Genomic DNA, 17,736 nt, shown 5'->3' with positions numbered 1-17,736 from the left:
TTTGCAAGTAATCAAGTTGAGGTAAAATGTCATGACCTACCACTCTTCCATGGTTGGGGGTAATATGTTGTACTGCTTCAAATGACCTGAAGGTGGCCTTTTACCCTCTGGACCAGCCCAAAGGGTAATGAGGGCTGTGACTTCACTGAAGACAGTGCTGTGCTCAGTAGTGACTTTCATTGTATACTTCTAGACAGCAATACCATCAACAGCTGAAATGAATGCCACGGTGCTCTCGAGGTTAGCAGCCAGGATGAAACACATTATAGTGAGCTAGCTGGAAGCTGTGGGAACATCAGCTGAAATATTTAAGGTGAAAAGCTTGGTAAATAGGAGTAGGGGTTGCTTTTGAAACTTTGAATAAAAAGGGAGAAAACAAGGAAGAGAAGTAGGCTGAGAATCCAGCTTCTTCAGAGACAAGTGGAGCTGTGTTACAGTTATTTCTTCTTGAAAATGATTTTCCTTCTGGGATTTATTCAGAATTTTCTCAGCTTTTACAAAGTGCTTCATCGGTTGGATGGTGCCCACCAAATTATTTGGAATAAGCTCATTTTGCTAGAAGTGCATTCATTTACCATTTGAGCTACCAAATAGTTAGAAGCCCAGCTATGTGCCAGCCAAAAGGTAGTCTTGCATGCTGTAGCCTTCTGCCTGAATGCAAGGGGGTTTTAACAAAGAAAACCTTCAAGAACAACCTCAGCAGCTAGATTACATCACAGATCCTGAGTGGCTCTTGGCTTCTGTAGGGTCATCAAGATTTGGTTTCATAATGAGTAGATAGGGGCTGTTGGTGGAGATTTATGAATTTTTCAACTCCCCACAGAATGGGGATTTCCTCACTCTTCTAGAAATACCAAAACACCACAGGTATTGTTCTGATTTTCCCTTTTTCTTTTTAATGTCCTTTTTTTCTTTTTCTTTTTCTTTTTTTTTTTTGGAGGGTGTGTGGAGAGATCTCTGATTCAGGATTCTTCTTGCACAAATACAGCCTGATCATCTTCCCTTCCTATTTAGCCTCCTCTTTACATGCTGCCCCTTTTCAGGGATCCAGCAGCAGGCCTTCAAGCAGCAGGAGAGGGGAGGCTTTATCCTTGGAGTAGCCTTAGGAGTTAAAGAACTTCTTGGGTTTTCCACTTCTTCCCTTTGAGAATTACTCCTTCCACAACAGAGTCAGGCATGCACACTGGATAGGCACAGTGCTTCTATAGCTTGGATGTTTTGGTGTAGTCTTGCTGGTCTGATGACTGACATTTTTGCTGAACCAGTTTTTCAGCAGTGGCAACCACACAGTGGTAGCAGGAAGCACCACTGCTTGGGATCTCCCTGCCCAGATGGGTTTTGCAGCTCTGATGTTACTACTGTGTATGAAATGTTTGCACCACTGGATTCATTGAAAGTAATTTTTTGTATGCTCTAGTAATAATTTCTTCTCCAGGTCAAACTGGGCACAAGGAAGGTTCTCAAGATAAGCTTCTTGTCTTTTCTCAAAGCAAGATTTTGCTAAGAAATTCCTTTATGCTCCAGGCTGTACATTTGCTGCACTGAGAATGGAACAGCAGTTTAAATGCTGTAGTATAAAGCAGCAGGCTTTCTGGTGCATACATTCAAACTGTTTGATGCACTTAAAAAACCTGCTTGGGTTTATAGGAAGGCTGTTTCCAAGGTTTCATCAATCATATCTGTGTTCTTTGTGGTGGGGGTGGATTGAGACAGGAGTAAACTTGGATCCCACAACTAGTTAGTGCAGTGACTGAAAGCCTAATTCTCTCATCCTGGATTCATTCTTTTTATGCCGAGGCCATTGATGAAGGGAAAAGAGGCTTCATCCTAAAGGAGAACTTGTCACTGTGTGCACATTTACAGCTGTGATGAAACTGGGACCAAGATGCCAATGGCTCCCAGTTGCTCTCCCCATGCCTGTGTGAGCAGAGATTGAGATAAATGTTTACATAGTTCAGGGGGTGAGGTGAAATTATTTCCCAGAGTGCTGTAGGGAAACACAGGCAGCCTGTGTGTTTTGGCTTGTACCTATGCAAGTGCTGGGACAGACAGAGATCCCTTTCTGCCCCAGGCCCCAGAACTGGTAAATCATAGAATCATAGAATTGACCAGGTTGGAAGAGACCTCCAAGATCATCCACTCCAAACTAGCCAATCAGCTAGATCATGGCACTAAGTGCCTCATCCAGGCTTTGCCTGAACACCTCCAGGGGTGGCAACTCCACCAGCTCCCTGGGCAGCCCATTCCAATGCCAATCACTCTCTCTGGGAAGAACTTCCTCCTAACATCCAGACTAGACCTCCCCTGGCACAACTTGAGACTGTGTCCCCTTGTTTGTTCCTGCTTGCCTGGCAGAAGAGACCAACCCCACCTGGCTACAGCCTCCCTTCAGGTACTTGTAGACAGCAATGAGGTCTGCCTTGAGCCTCCTATTCTGCAGGCTGCACACCCCCAACTCCTTCAGCCTCTCCTCACAGGGCTGTGCTCCAGGCCCCTCACCAGCTTTGTCACCCTTCTCTGGACATGTTCCAGTACCTCAACATCTCTCTTGACTTGAGGAGCCCAGAACTGGACACAGCACTCAAGGTGTGGCCTGAGCAGTGCTGAGTACAGAGGCAGAATAACCTCCCTTGTCCTGCTGGCCACGCTCTTCCTGACGCAGGCCAGGATGCCACTGGCTCTCTTAGCCACCTGGGCACACTGCTGGCTCATGTTCAGCTATTTACCAGTACCCCTTGGTCCCTCTCTGCCAATATATGAATTGCCCTTGCCAGTATATGAAAATATATTACCTTAGGTTGTCTTTTTGCCTCAGTATCTTATTAATTTCTGAGTTGTTAATTTCTGAGTGGGCACAAGAACTTCAGTGGGACTGAACTGAGTGAAGTAAACACATGTTTGAACATTTGAAAAGTGCTTTGCTTTTATAGATGGGGACAAAATATTTGATTGGGACATTCACTTTTTGCCCTCTGCTATCATCTCTAGAAGGTGCTCTGTAATTAGACTTGATGGATAAAACATACTAAAGATGTGTAACGTAGAATAAATGTGAAATGATTCTCATGTGATTATGTTACTTTGGTTTGCCATTGACTGTCATTTGAACATGCTCAGAACTTCTACAAGCTTCATCATTTTCATTGATGGTTCTTTAAACACAGTAGCAGTGTGAGGGTGACAGCATGCCAAGGGAATGTGGATTCATATCAGGTCAAGTTGACATTTTGAAATGTCTTACTGCAAGTGGTCATTGCAGAGTTACTGACCTCACTTGGGAGAGGTAGAGAATGCAGGCAGGGAACATGGGGAGCTCTCCTCAGCCCAATTTGAACAGCAAGGACTTGTTATGGGGTCTCTGGTTACCAACCCTCTCTAGCAAGATACTATGGAAACAGTTAGGAGAGTGCAGTCATGAAGCACCCTCAGTGGAACAAATTGCATCTGTCAGATTGTCATATCACATAAACACTGTTTCCCTTGCTCTTCTTTATGTGCTCTGCTTGTTTGCTTGTTAGCTTAAACAAAGATTTAGCATGATTACACTCCACACCAGGTGTGAATGAAACAAAGAGGAGTGAGTGAACTGAGCGTACAATGTGAACAGTGTGCGATGTTTTCTGACAGGGCTCTGAAATTTTCCATTTGCAGGATGAAAGCTCCATAGAAAGCGACGAGTTTGATATGAGTGACTCGACTAGGATGTCAGCTGTAAACTCTGACCTCAGCTCCAATCTGGAGGAGAGAATGCAAAGTCCTCAGAACCTCCAGGGCCAGCAGGATGGTAAGGCTCTCGTTTCATACAGAGAATGTGGCGTTGCCTTGTCTTTTTCACATTCTGTGCCTTCATTTAGTGCCTGCTGTGTCCTTTTCTTCATAGTGTGTTTCATTAGGTGATTTGAAATGTATGTTCCCTATGTCTCAGCATGCAGAGGATGAAGTTGCAGGTTCATTTATTTGTTGCTTAGGCAACAGGTGAGTGCTTAGGCCACTATATGTTAAGTATTATTATTGTACTGTTCTTACGTATGATAGTGTGACCGTACACAGGCATAAAAGAAACTCCACCCTTTCTAAGCCAGCTTGAAAGGCTGAGGAAGTTGGGTTTGCACTTGAAATGAAGGAGAGGAGTGTGATAGAGACGTGGTTATTTGAAAACTAGGAGTTGGGATGTGATGTTCAAAAGAAGGATGAAAAAGAGAAACTCTAATGTGGAAGTAGAGGAAAAGAAGAGCAAATAGAAAGAGCAGCATTGAAAATTTTTGTGTTAACTACTTCTAAGTTAGTTGCAACACAAAGCAAATTCGTTGGTGAAAGAAATGGAAGTTGTACTGTGCATAGAAAGTTCATAGATGTGTATTCTTCGGTTTCAGCCCTTGTCGCAGAAGTTAGATGAACCTGATTCACTGTGAGGGTGACAGAACACTGGAACAGGCTGCCCAGAGTGGGTTGTGGAGTCTCCCTCTCTGGAGATATTCAAACCCTGCCTGGATGTGTTGCTGTGTGATCTGGTCTAGGTGATCCTCCTCTGGCAGGGGGTTGGACTGGATGAGCTTTCGAGGTCCCTTCCAGCCCCTGACATTCTGTGATTCTGATTAGGAGTGAACTTTGTCCATAGGGAGCTCACAAAGAATCTGTCCACTACAGACTATGCCAGCTGCTGAAGCTATCACAAAACCTGTGCAACTCGTACCTAAGTTTCTGTCTGTGTGTGTTCACTAAAGGCGCAGTTCTGCTGCACAAGATGTAAGGAAAGCTACTCCACTTTCTTTTTCAGGGCTAATACATTGCACTAACACTGCTGTTAGAGTTTTCAGGGATACTTTGGAAGGTGTCATTTTTAGGTATTTGGCTTTCAGTGCTTACCTGTATGCTCAATTTGTCTCCCATATAGAGAGTTTCTTAACAGTAATTGTGTGCATGTATATGTCTGAAATAAAAATTACAGCTCAGTACAGTAACCTATGAAGAAATGCCTGTCATACATGTCTTAATCTCTGCCTCAACCAGATTCATGTGCCTCATCTAATCATATTAGAACATAAGTATGAATGATAAAATGCTGCAGACCTGTCAGTTGCTGTTTAAAATGTATGGGGAATAAATGCAGTGTGGTCTTTGAACTGCAGGTAGTGTAATCTTAAAGAATTGCTTTAAATCTCTCAGCTTCCCTTCTTTCCAGATGGTATTTGCTCACCTTCCTAAGGCAATCCTATTTTTTGCTGCATCTTCTGACTAAAGCATCTACTGATAGATTTGAAATAGCTCTCCCTGCTTCATGGCTTTCCTGTGCTAGCTGTTGTCAGGTAGCAAACTCGAGGGTGGCTAGTTATAGCAACACTGCTTTTTCAGATATGGGAGAAGAGGCTGAAGGAGGAACTGAAAGACTTTAGAAAGGGGGGAAAGGAGGAAGAAAAATGTTAGAAAAGGGCAGGAAAAAAATGGGAAGAAAATAACAGAGATAGAGGGATGGAAGTGGGAAAAGGAAGGTGAAAAGACAAAGGGGAACTTAAATGAAGTTAGCAGTACAATCTATTTTTCCATCACATACTTCACTGCAGAATGTTGCAAATTTAATAGTTTATTATAACCCCCCCCACACCCCAAAATCATCACTAAAGCATGAATTTGTGTGTCTAAAGTGATTCCTGCCCCCTTCCCTCAAACATTTTGGTATGTCCATGAGACTTTACATCAGCCACCACAATGAGTCTAAAGATAAAAGACATTTGGCATTTGGCTTATCTGAAATCTTTGCTGCATTCTGGCAGGTGAAGACTTGCTGCCGTGTGAGGTTACCTGTGCACACATGGTTGGGAATGGTGTCAGTGGTGGAGGAGAACAGCACAGGTCTTCTGCTGCCCCAAGCATGCCTTCACTGGCAGAGTGATTTGGTAATGGCAATCATTAGGAAGCGTGCTGCCTGGGGTGGATTAGTGACAGCTCCAGTGTAGCTGAAGGTGATGTGTTCTGTCACTTTGCTTACCTGGCTTTCCATGTGAAGTGGCATGAGAATATTTTGGGACATCTAGTTTTTCTTTCCTATGAATCTCTACTGATTTGGACTCAACAGAGTCCATGTACCCTAGAGGAATGCGATGGCGAATCGGACCAACCCATTGAGGTGTAGATAGTGGCTTCTCTTCCATTTCAGTTTATCATAGGTGAATGCTGACACTCTCTGCATATAAGGAGCAAGATACTTCCATAATCTCTTCCCTTGAGGCTTTATTTGTGTTGTATTTAGCTGGGTATTTGGATTTGGCATTCAATTGCAGAGCTCATACTAGAAAATTTCATCTAAGCTTTCTCAGTGTCTTCCAGTCTAGTACTTTATGTTCTGTTTTCATGGTTAGGTTGTTTGAATCTGCATAGAATAAAGGCAAATCTGAGAGAGTACCAGTCTGAGAGAGTATCATCTGAAAGCAATAGATTTCTCCACTCAGAAATGTCATGGCAGATAGGAAAAATGCTGAGAAGTAGAGGATCAAGATGGAAGGTATGTGTGTTGTGCAGTACCAGCACCCATCTACTGCCAGCAAAGACGTGGAGTCTTCATGAGATTTCTTCTGCAAAGCATAGTAAGTTGAAAGGCAATAAGGTCTTGGGGAAGAAATGAGAACTAGGGAAAGTTGGTGAATTGTATCCATAGCACTGAAGTTGCCACAGTACGAGGAAGGACAGCTTCCACTTTAAATTAGCCTTTGTACCCTTTTAAAGAACAGGGCCTTGAGTCCCACCTGCTGCTGAATGGCTGAAAATAACATCCTGAGCACCTGCGGGGCTGCTGCAACGATGGGGGAGGAGTTGGGAAAGAGCTGCTGCTCTTCCCTGCAGAGTTAGAAAAGGAAAGCAGCTCTAATTTGCAATTGGTTCGTTCCCCAGCTGGGAATGGGGTAGGGCTATCTGGTTCCCAGTGTCTCAGAGCTGCTTTCTCCATCAGCTGCTGGATAATGGGACTGCAAATTGGTGGTGTGTTCCTTTCTCTTTTGCACCCACTCCCCTTGCTTGACCCTGTTTTCTTGCTTCCCTATGCATGCTGCAGCTCCCTTGCCCTGAGCTGGTTCTTTGGAGCCAGCCCTGCATACCACTCATCTGCAGGCAAAGCTCCTGCTTGAGAGCTGCTGTCTCTGATTTCTCTTTCCTCCTCATAATGCTTCAGGGACTCTGGTATTGCTGGACCAAACCCTTTTGCCCTTGTTTCAGACCACAGACAGCGGGAAAGGTTTGCAGACCATTTAAATTTACATTTGAACTGGGGCCAGGAGAACTGACTGAATTTAGTGGAATATTCAGACCTTCCAGTCTTGCTTAAGCCAGTGAAACTTGCAACACTTTGGACAACAATCTCACTTTTTACAATTAAGGATGAAATAATAAATGGTGCTCTTCTGACTGGGAACTAGGACGTGTCTGTCTCCTGGCAGTAGAAGAGGAGCACAGTAACATCCAGGCAATGCCAGCAATATAACACTCTGTGCCCCGTCCTTTGTCATCTTGCTGTAGTTTCCCTGAAGGGGAAAGCCTACCTTTGTGAACAGGTTTTACCTTTGCCCTGTTCTGGGAAGCACAGCAGAGACTGAATGAAGAAAACAACCATGTCCTGACAGCAAGGACTGAGACAAACTAGCCAGAGAGGAAGGTTTCTGCTCTGGCTGCCCAGCAGTCTATTCTCAGGGTAAGCAAAGGTCTTCTGTCTCTGCAGCTGTCCGTCTGCCACCTTTTGCAAGCACCAACTTCATTACTGAATAAAGCAAAAGACAGCAGACTACATGTGCACTGTTCTAAGTCTGTGTGCTGCACTGAAGTGTTAACTTACATGTCAAAAACACAGAGGTTTCCTCAGATAGGGAGTTAGTTATAGTGCTCTATCAGAGAAAATTATTGTCATCCCCACCTCAGCAGAACTAAAGTGGACCTGAGAGCCTGGCATACAGTAACTAACATTATTTTGCTTGAGTGGAGCTACACCTGGGGTGATCTGGCCCACCATATCTGCTTAGATGTAATACAACAAGATGGTTAAGAAAATGGTAAAAACAAGAGTGGGAGGCCAGAGACTTGTGGAAATCTAATTTCAGTGGTGTCTTAATGACTTCTTTAGAGATGATGCCCTAGTAGTGCAAAAGGCAGCATGAATGGCACTGTAATGACACTCAAGCAGCGTTATGATGTCAGTGATAATGTATTGTACTGAGTCTGGGCAAACGCTTGCAGTGTTGGTGCAGCTGCACGAGAAACTTTCAGTCCTTAACATCATTAAGGAAAGCCAGATTGAATTTTCAGCAAATCAAGTATTTTAATGTACTGGCTGCTGACAAGGCAGCTGGTATGTGATTGTCATGAATACTGAGCTAATACGTGAGGCACTTCTATTGTATGATGAAAATCTCCCTTTGACTCCCTGTATAAGTCAGATTTGGCAAGAGCAAGGCATCAGTGTCTCTCCTTGGAGAGCACTCTTTCCTCCCTCCTGATTAATGGAAGGAGCTAACAGAACTTCAGTAACTCAGTGGACTTGCCTAATCAGGCAAGGGTCTCAAACCAGGGGCTTTTTAATCTGGAGAAGACTGAGAGGGGATCTAATAAATGTTTGTAAATATCTGAGGGCTGGTTGTCAAAGAGGAGGGGGATAGGCTCTGCTCACTGCTCCCTGGGATAGGACAAGGAGCAATGGGTGTGAGCTGCAGCACAGGAGGTTCCACCTCAACACAAGGGAGAACTTATTTACTGTGAGGGTCCCAGGGCACAGGAACTGGCTCCCCAGGGAGGTTGTGGAGTCTCCTTCTCTGGAGACTTTCAAGGCCAGTCTGGATGTGTTCCTCCGTGGTCTGTGTTAGATAGGATTGTCCTGCTCTGGCAGCTGAGTTGGACTCAATGATCTCCTTGGGTCCTTTCCAACCCCTAAAATCCTGTGAGCCTGTGACCCCTAAAACTGAGGTGTGACAAATGCATTACCTTTATAACTGACTCTTAGTGTTTTCATTTGAGAGTTGCAAGCATCTCCTGAGGTGCTTGTGCTGACTGTCTCCCCCTGTGCTCCATTTTGCTTCTGAGTCTTCTCTCCCGTTTCAATAACTTGTGTTCTTTCCTTTGACATGCCTTTGTTTGTTTTTTATCTTATACTGTAATTTGCTTTAGAGACTAAAATATTATTAAACATGAATTATGCATTGAGCAGACTCTCTGCTACAGTCTAACTGGTCTGCTGCAACCAGAGAACAATCCTGCTCCCCACCACCCTCCCAGCTGCACAACTGTCACTTTCTATTATGCTTGCCTTGAACAATTGAGTGTGGCTTGTAATGGCAATAATTGCCTCAAAATTGTTTGTCATGTTTGCCTTGTTAGCAGCAAACTACTAACTGTTGGTTGCAATCAAGTTCTCAGCTATTACTCCATAATTACATCAGGGAATACTTGCAGCCAATAATAGCTGAGAAATTAGAATTATCTATTCACAAGTAATGCTAAAATGCTTGCAGGCCATTTACTCACAGCCATTCTTTTTCACATCAGCAGTCTAGGGGTAAGTGAAGCCTACCCCTGTGTAGAAGACTGGCTTCAGACCTGTGTCCTTTTGCACCTTCCAAACAGGGTTATACAGGTCCTTTCTCAAAGGATAGATCACTTTGACAGTAACCTTGACCAACCAAACTATCCCTTCCTCACACAGGGACTGAAGAGAGCAAATTTGCTTTTTTCTTCAGTATGCAAACCCTTGTTACAAAGCTTAGTGGGGTTTCTGAAAGCACTGCTTTGCTTTTGATTGATTTTCTTTGTTATTTTCCCTTACCTTAGCACTTCTTAGGCTTTCCCCTCCCATTGCTCTAGAACATCAAAATTAAGGAGAGCCATTTTGGTGCAGGGATTCAGTTTTGTTATCCACTACAGACACTTCACCCAGTTTATCTTTTTCTATGTACCCACTGCCTTTAGCAGGGACTATGTGCACAGATTGCTTGGTTTCACTTCAGAGAATTGTAGAATCAACCGGGTTGGAAGAGATCATCCAGTCCAACCTATCATCCAGCCCTAGCCAATCAACTAGACCATGGCAGTAAGTGCCCCATCCAGGCTTTTCTTGTACAGCTCCAGGAATGGTGACTCCACCACCTCCCTGGGCAGCCCATTCCAATGCCAATCACTCTCTCTGGCCAGAATTTCCTCCTGACATCCAGCCTAGACCTCCCCCAGCACAACTTGAGACTGTGTCCCCTTCTTCTGTTGCTGCTTGCCTGGCAGAAGAGCCCAACCCCACCTGGCTACAGCCTCCCTTCAGGTAGTTGTAGATAGCAATGAGCTCTGCCCTCAGCCTCCTCTTCTGCAGGCTGCACACCCCCAGCTCCCTCAGCCTCTCCTCACAGGGCTGTGCTCCAGGCCCCTCACCAGCTTTGTCACCCTCCTGTGGCCACCTTCCAGTACCTCAACATCTTTCTTGACTTGAGGAGCCCAGAACTGGACACAGCACTCAAGGTGTGGCCTGACCAGTGCTGAGTCACTGGGGCAGAATAACCTCCCTTGTCCTGCTGGCCACACTGTTCCTGATCCAGGGCAGGATGCCATTGGTTCTCCTGCCCACCTGGGCACACTGCTGCCTCATGTTCAGCTACTATCTACCAGTACCCTCAGGTCCCTTTCTGCCTGGCTGCTCTCCAGCTGCTCTATCCCCAGCCACTCTGTCCCCCATTTGATCTGCTTCTTTGCACCATAGATAGAGTTTTTTCACCACTGCTGTTAAAATGAATGATGGGCATTGACTCCACTTTTTTTTCCCCCATTACATTTAACGTAGGATATTACAACAGAGCATTTTTATTTCAGTAAAAGGAACCTAAAACAACGTGCTTTAAAGAAAATTAAATGCAGCCATTAATTCTTCCCTGTGTTATGTTTTAATTAAGGAAGCTATTAATTTTTTTTTCTGAACAGGAAATTCCCTGAAGACACTGGGCTGTCTTCTGAAAGATTTTTTTGTAGAATGGAGTTTTCTTTAAAGTGCTTCTTTGATAAAAGGTTTGTAAGGCTGAATGTTTAAAATGAGAGGAGTAATTTTTCTTCTTTTAACCAAATGCAAATACTGTGATTACCAAAAGAGATTACTGCTTTGTCAGCATGATAGCTCAGTAAGATTTAGCAGATAGGAAGTGATGATAGAGAGACACCAACCCTGGATGTGTTTAAAAGTTGTTTGGATGCGGTGCTTGAGGATATAGGTAAGGGTGCACCTTGTGGAGTAGGGTTATGGGTTGGACTTGGTTATCCTGAGGGCTTTTTCCAGCCTGAATGTTTCTGTAATTCTGTGGTGTTTTCCTGAGAACTGTGATGTCTTTAAGTATTTGATTTTGTGTTGTCAAACAGTAACCATATTTATAATTTTATGGCAGAGGGGTATGCTCTCTCTGGCAGTGTGGAAGAAGTAAACATGAGCCAGCAGAGTGCCTAAGTGGGCAGAAGAGCCAATGGCATCCTGGCCTGGATCAGAAACAGTGTGGCCAGCAGGACAAGGGAGGTTATTCTGCCCCTCTACTCAGCACTGGTTAGGCCACACCTTGAGTGCTGTGTCCAGTTCTGGGCTCCTCAAGTCAAGAGAGGTGTTGAGGTGCTCGAAGGTGTCTGGAAGGGGGTGACAAAGCTGCTGAGGGGCCTGGAGCAGAGCCCTGTGAGGAGAGGCTGAGGGAGCTGGGGGTGTGCAGCCTGCAGAAGAGGAGGCTCAGGGCAGAGCTCATTGCTGTCTACAACTACCTGAAGGGAGGCTGTAGCCAGGTGGGGTTGGTCTCTTCTGCCAGGCAACCAGCAACAGAAGAAGGGGACACAGTCTCAAGTTGTGCTGGGGGAGGTCTAGGCTGGATGTTAGGAGGAAGTTGTTGGCAGGGAGAGTGATTGGCATTGGAATGGGCTGCCCAGGGAGGTGGTGGAGTTGCCACCCTGGAGATGTTGAAGAAGAGCCTGGCTGAGGCACTTAGTGCCATGGTTTGGTTGACTGGCTAGGGCTGGGTGCTAGGTTGGACTGGATGATCTTGGAGGTCTTTTCCAACCTGGTTGATTCTATGATTCTAAGTGATATAATCATTCTGAAAGCTTCAGTATAGGGCTAAACTCCAGTGATGTCCTTCAAGTATTCATGAATGCTGATAGCCTGATGGTTGTGAGAAAGACAAAAGTGATAGTTTGCAGGTTGACTGGAACCAGATACAAGAATGATCACATTTAGCATCAACACACTAAAATACAGCCCTGCTCTCTTACAAATTTATTTAGCACTTGGTGGCTGGTTAACAGCTTGCTGGGAAATGTGTGAGTTTCTCCACTGACCAGTGCTGGTTGCTGAAGGAGCACCCTTCCAGAGAGACAGACTTTTGTAGCTAATTACACACACTCTGAGAAAGCTGTGAGGAGCAGTTGGTAGTCTGTGGGGCAGTTCTGTTCTATCTATGGCTTTTTGTTGTTTTAAGGAGGCATCTGCTGCGTTCATAGATGCTTGGTATGAGCTTTTGTCAGTAGAAGAGGACGATATGATGTGGCTCTATCACAGAATCATAGACTGGTTTAGATTGTGAAGGGCCCTCAAAGCTCAGCCAGTTCCAACCCCATGCCATCGGCAGGGACACCTCCCACTAGAGCAGCCTGCCCAAGGCCTCATCCAACCTGGCCTTGAACACCTCCAGAGAGGGAGCAGGCACAACCTCCTGTGAAAAACCCTTTCCTAACATCTAGTTTAAATCTCCCCTCTGCCAGTTTAAACCCATTACCCCTTGTCCTGTCATTATAACACCTTGGCAATAGTCCCTCCCCAGCCTTCCTGTTAACCCCTGTCAGATACTGGAAGGCCACTATAAGGTCTCCTCAAAGCCTTCTCTTCTCCAGGCTGCAAAGCCCTAACTCTCATAGCCTGTCCTCTTAGCAGAGCTGCTGTAGCCCTCTGAGCATCTTTGTGGCCTCCTCTGGACTCGCTCTAACAGTTCCATGTCCTTCTTGTGTTGGGAGCTCCAGAGCTGCACACAGCACTCCAGGTACTGTGCGGAGGAGAACAGTTGGAATGTCCCAGGTCAGGCATGTGGCACACCAAACCAGCATACTGTAAAAGAACAAAAGCCAATTGCTTCTTAGCTGAAGATTCCCAAGGGCCTCGTGTGACACATGAGCTGGGTAATACCTGGGTGTGAACAGCCTGGCTAGTAAGACCCCAAACCTACCATCAAGTACACATATATGATAGAGAGAGCAGATGTTAGCTGTGCCAATATCTGAGGATCTTTTTCTTTGTATCTGTATAGAAGGGCAATAACAATTTGTTTTTTAGAACAGTTCCTACCCTGAAGAATAAACTTCTCTGAATAATAATGAGTTTCTTTTGAGATATTCCAGTCTTGTGGGTCAGGAAGAAATCTAGTCTGCCATGCTGCCTGATTACCTCTTGGGAGTAGTGCAATTAGCTACTCTTTAAACCTGAATGAAAAAAAATGAGGAGAAAACCACTCTCCTGATTCCTCCATTATTTCTGCTGGAAGTGAAGCTCATCCCCCTTCAGCACTCTTAAAGGCAGGAAGATTTCACTTGCTCTGCTTTCCTATGTGAGTCAGTGCATGCCTTGCCATTTGTTTCTGGCTGCACACACAGATGTGAACAGAAATCAGTTCTGAGGACAAATCCAGAGAGCAGAGGGTTAGGAAGGCTGCTTAGTGAGTAGCAGAAATTGAACTTGCCAAGGTTGTTTTCCCAGCAGCATTGATTAAAAATAAAGTTAGCACTGGGTTGCATGTTGGCCTGGTTGTATACTTCATCCCACAATATGGAAGCAAGCACAAAGCTAATTCAAGTGTACACAGAAGTATCTATTGCTAAGAATAGATTTTCTATTTGTATGTTTCATAAGCATATTTATAAATCTCTATTTCTCTTATGTATATGTATCTCCTTCTATAGATATCTATTTCTAAGTAAACTGATCACTAAAGAGAGGCAGAGCTTTGCAGCATGGGAATCTGCTATTAAGCAGATGATATATTTTCATGTACTCTAATTAGAGATCATCTCAGAGTACAGAAATACCATGTCCGAATGTTTAGAAGAGCAGAATTGGTTTGTGTTGGAAGGAACCTCTAAATGCCATCTAATCTAACCCACCTGCAATGAGCAGGGATGTATTCAATTAGATTAGGTTGCTCAAAGCCTCATCCACCTGATCTGGAATGTTTCCAGGGCTATGACCTCTCTGGACCATTGTCCCAGTGTTTCACCACTGCCACTGTAAAAAACCCTTATACCTGTTCTGAATCCACTCTTTTCTGTTTAAAACCATTACTCTTGGTCCTGTTGCTACTGGCTGTGTTTAAAGAGTCTGTGCCCACCTTTCTTAGAAGCCACAGTAAGGTCTCTCTGGAGCCTTCTCCAGCCTGAACAATGCCACTCTCAGCCTTTCTCCACAGCAGAAGTGTTCCATCACTGAACATTTTCCTGGACCTCCTCTGGGTCTGCTCCTGCCTTACAGAAGTCCAGATGGGCTGCATCTCTTTCCTTTCTCACTGGTGTTGTCACTCAATCGAAGAAAGCTGCCAGCCTTGGTGAAGCCATGCTGACTGTCTCAAATCACTTCCTTGTCTTCCATGTTCCCTAGCCACCTTTCCTTTATCTGCCTTCATTGTTAAAGGGCTTATTTCCCCCCCTGCTATCATCTAAGCATCAAGATACCTAGACAAAGACATGGATTATGGAATGAACAGCTTTGTGCATTGGGGTCAGAGTGGTAAGAAACTTTTTTCCTGCAGGTTCATGTAGTTCTTAGGAAAGAACACTGAGGCAGTTTTTTTGTGTGTGTGGGTTTTGACAAGAGAGAAACAGTTATAATAATCCTTAGTTCTCAGTCTAAGGAGGTCTGAAATACTGAAGTCTCAAAACTTGCTATTTAATTATTTGCCAGCTGAAGCTGTGTCACAGCAGAGGAGAATGGTAGCAAAAGAAAGAGGTGCTGATGGCTGAAAGACGTGTAATTCCATGAGAATAACCTGGAGTAGAGCAAACAGAAAGATAAGCTATCTTCATGCTGATTTCTGACTTGAATTCTGAGTATGAGAAGAGAAAGTCAGTTTTAGAAGCAAGAAAAAACAGTGTTCCAAAGAGTTGTCTCTCAAACAGGAAGGGAGGCAGCAATGAGGGGCTTGGCAGAGGCGTAAACGGTAGTTAGACCTTTAACTCCTGCAGAGAAGTAACAGGAGAGACAGCACTCTTCTGCTATTTGTGCCTTTGAAAGTGCTGCTCTTGGTGAAGGTTTGCAAGTTCTCATCTACTCCACAAAGAAGCTGTTTAAAAGAGTGCTTGCTGCTGTGTGAAAGGGAAATGTCAGAGCAGGCAAATTTAGATGTCTTGCATCATATTCATGGTGAGCCTACAGTGGTTCATAGCAAATGAAGATCTGCTCTTATTTTCTGTCTGCACTATTGATTGCTGTGGTGTGGTGGTTGATAGTTGTCAGTCCATCCCTGTAAGTATAAAGAACATAGTCTTAACTTTATTAGGCAAAGGTAACGAAGAATGCCTGCCAATGTCCACCCACTATACATTCTCCAGGTAAACACCTGCCTGATTTCAGTGCTACAAAATCTGTTCTGGCACACCAGCGAGTCAGAAAGGTGGCATAAGTGATGTGCCATATTATGTTGTCTGCCTTCCAGAGGAGACGCTGTCACCTCTTCCACCCACCCTCTGCATGTGGAGTAGCTTTTTCAAAGCAGTCTGAGGGTGTTTGCCTGTGCATTGAGTTGAAGGCCTGATTCAGTAGCTTTATTGTTCTAAGTAGTAATACTAAAGGGAGCATTTTCAGCCGGGAGCACTGTGGGGGGCGAATATTACCGACTTCGCTGAATGTACCCATCCACACAACACATGAAAGCCTTTTCCAGTGCCTCACAGCATCAGTAATCCAGACTGCTTAGAGCTATTAGCAGAGGGACCTTGCCAGGCTGGATGGGTGGGCAGAGGCCAGGAGGATGAGATTTAACAAGACCAAGTGCAGTGTTCTACACTTTGGCCACAACAACCCCAAGCAGCACTACAGGCTGGGGACAGAGTGGCTGAGAGCAGCCAGGCAGAGAGGGACCTGGGGGTACTGGTAGATAGTAGCTGAACATGAGCCAGCAGTGTGCCCAGGTGGGCAGGAGAGCCAATGGCATCCTGCCCTGGATCAGGAACAGTGTGGCCAGCAGGACAAGGGAGGTTATTCTGCCCCTGTACTCAGCACTGGTCAGGCCACACCCTGAGTATGGCCTGTTTTGGGCTCCTTCATTCAAGAGAGATGTTGCAGTACTGGAAGGTGTCCACAGGAGGGCGACAAAGCTGGTGAGGGGCCTGGAGCACAGCCCTGTGAGGAGAGGCTGAGGGAGCTGGGGGTGTGCAGCCTGCAGCAGAGGAGGCTCAGGGCAGAGCTCATTGCTGTCTACAAGTACCTGAAGGGAGGCTGCAGCTAGGTGGGGTTGGGCTCTTCTGCCAGGCAAGCAGCAACAGAAGAAGGGGACACAGTCTCAGGTTGTGCTGGGGGAGGTCTAGGCTGGATGTCAGGAGGAAATTCTGGCCAGAGAGAGTGATTGGCATTGGAATGGGATGCCCAGGGAGGTGGTGGAGTTGCCATCCCTGGAAGTGTTCAGGCAAAGCCTGGCTGAGGCATTTAGTGCCATGGTCTGGTTGACTGGCTAGGGCTGGGTGCTAGGTTGGACTGGGTGGTCTTGGAGGTCTCTTCCAACCTGGCTGATTCTTTGAATAGCAAAGCTCAGAAAGGTTACTCTCCCATCTTCCTAGCTAAATCAGAAGGCCAGGGGAGCTAGGGAAATGAAGCAAGGATGGGTCTTTGACAAGAGAAGAATGGCTGTTGCCTTGAGTCACAGCAATATATATTATTTAGAGGCTGGAGGTATCAGAAGTTGGCAGCAATATGACTGAAGGCCAGAACATAACTTGCAGGCTGTGAAATAAAGAAAACGAAATAGTCCAGAAGATGTGGTTTAATAAATTGAGTTACCAATTTAGCAGTGCTGGAATTTATTGATGGCTGTAAGTAATGTGTCCAGGAACTCTGGTGACTGAGTAAAGAAGAGGGAGGACATCACTTTCATATTTCTCTCATGAGAGTGAACACAGGTGATAGAGGGGTTTTGGCAACTACATGCTCTAATGGGAATGAGCTGTAGAGTTAGTGGGAAAAAATCTACCTTATGTTAGATCTGCACTATTCTTTAATAAAATGTGACCAGCTTTTGGCATGGAAGGATGGGGCTTGGCCCTGAAGCCTGAAAATGATTTGTATTTGTTGTTTCCCTGTGTGTTCAGACTGATTCAGCACTGGCTATGTATAGAAGCTGGTTGTTTTTTCCTTCTTTCCACAAATCCACTCCTTTGCTATTGAAGAGGAGCAGCTTTTACACTGGCCAGAAATCTGGAGGGTATTTTAAGGTCCACCTACATCTTGTGAGATAGTCTTTACTACTTTAAATTAGATTCCCTAAACATACCAGATTATGAGAATGAGTAGAACATATGGATTGGCCCAAAGTATTGGAAGTAGGAGCATCTTTATGTGCTGTAGCTCAGCTTGTCCTTAAGTGTGCTGGCTGCTTTTAGTGACATGTTGGTGTAGGAGAAGAGAGGATAGCTGTGCGGATAGGCCAGAAGCTTTCTCTCTGGTAAGCACTCTGCTGTCTGTGATTACCTAAGAAGCCATAGGAAATCTATGAGATGCTAATGTTT

At 45.0% G+C, this 17,736-nt stretch overlaps 1 protein-coding gene across 4 annotated transcripts in view; it reads left to right on the top strand.

Annotated features, from left to right (window-relative positions):
* Positions 1 to 17,736, top strand: part of NOL4 (nucleolar protein 4) — a 179,883-nt gene that overhangs the window by 50,007 nt on the left and 112,140 nt on the right. For all 4 annotated transcript variants that reach the window (XM_064170438.1, XM_064170437.1, XM_064170440.1 and 1 more), the window contains exon 5: positions 3,652 to 3,784. In XM_064170438.1, the coding sequence (XP_064026508.1) occupies positions 3,652 to 3,784 (133 nt within the window). The remainder of the gene's footprint in view (positions 1 to 3,651; positions 3,785 to 17,736) is intronic.

Source organism: Pogoniulus pusillus, chromosome 34, assembly GCF_015220805.1.
Source record: "Pogoniulus pusillus isolate bPogPus1 chromosome 34, bPogPus1.pri, whole genome shotgun sequence".
NCBI lineage: Eukaryota > Metazoa > Chordata > Aves > Piciformes > Lybiidae > Pogoniulus > Pogoniulus pusillus.
Note: the sequence above shows the minus strand (reverse complement) of the source record. Positions and strands in the feature narration are given on the sequence as shown.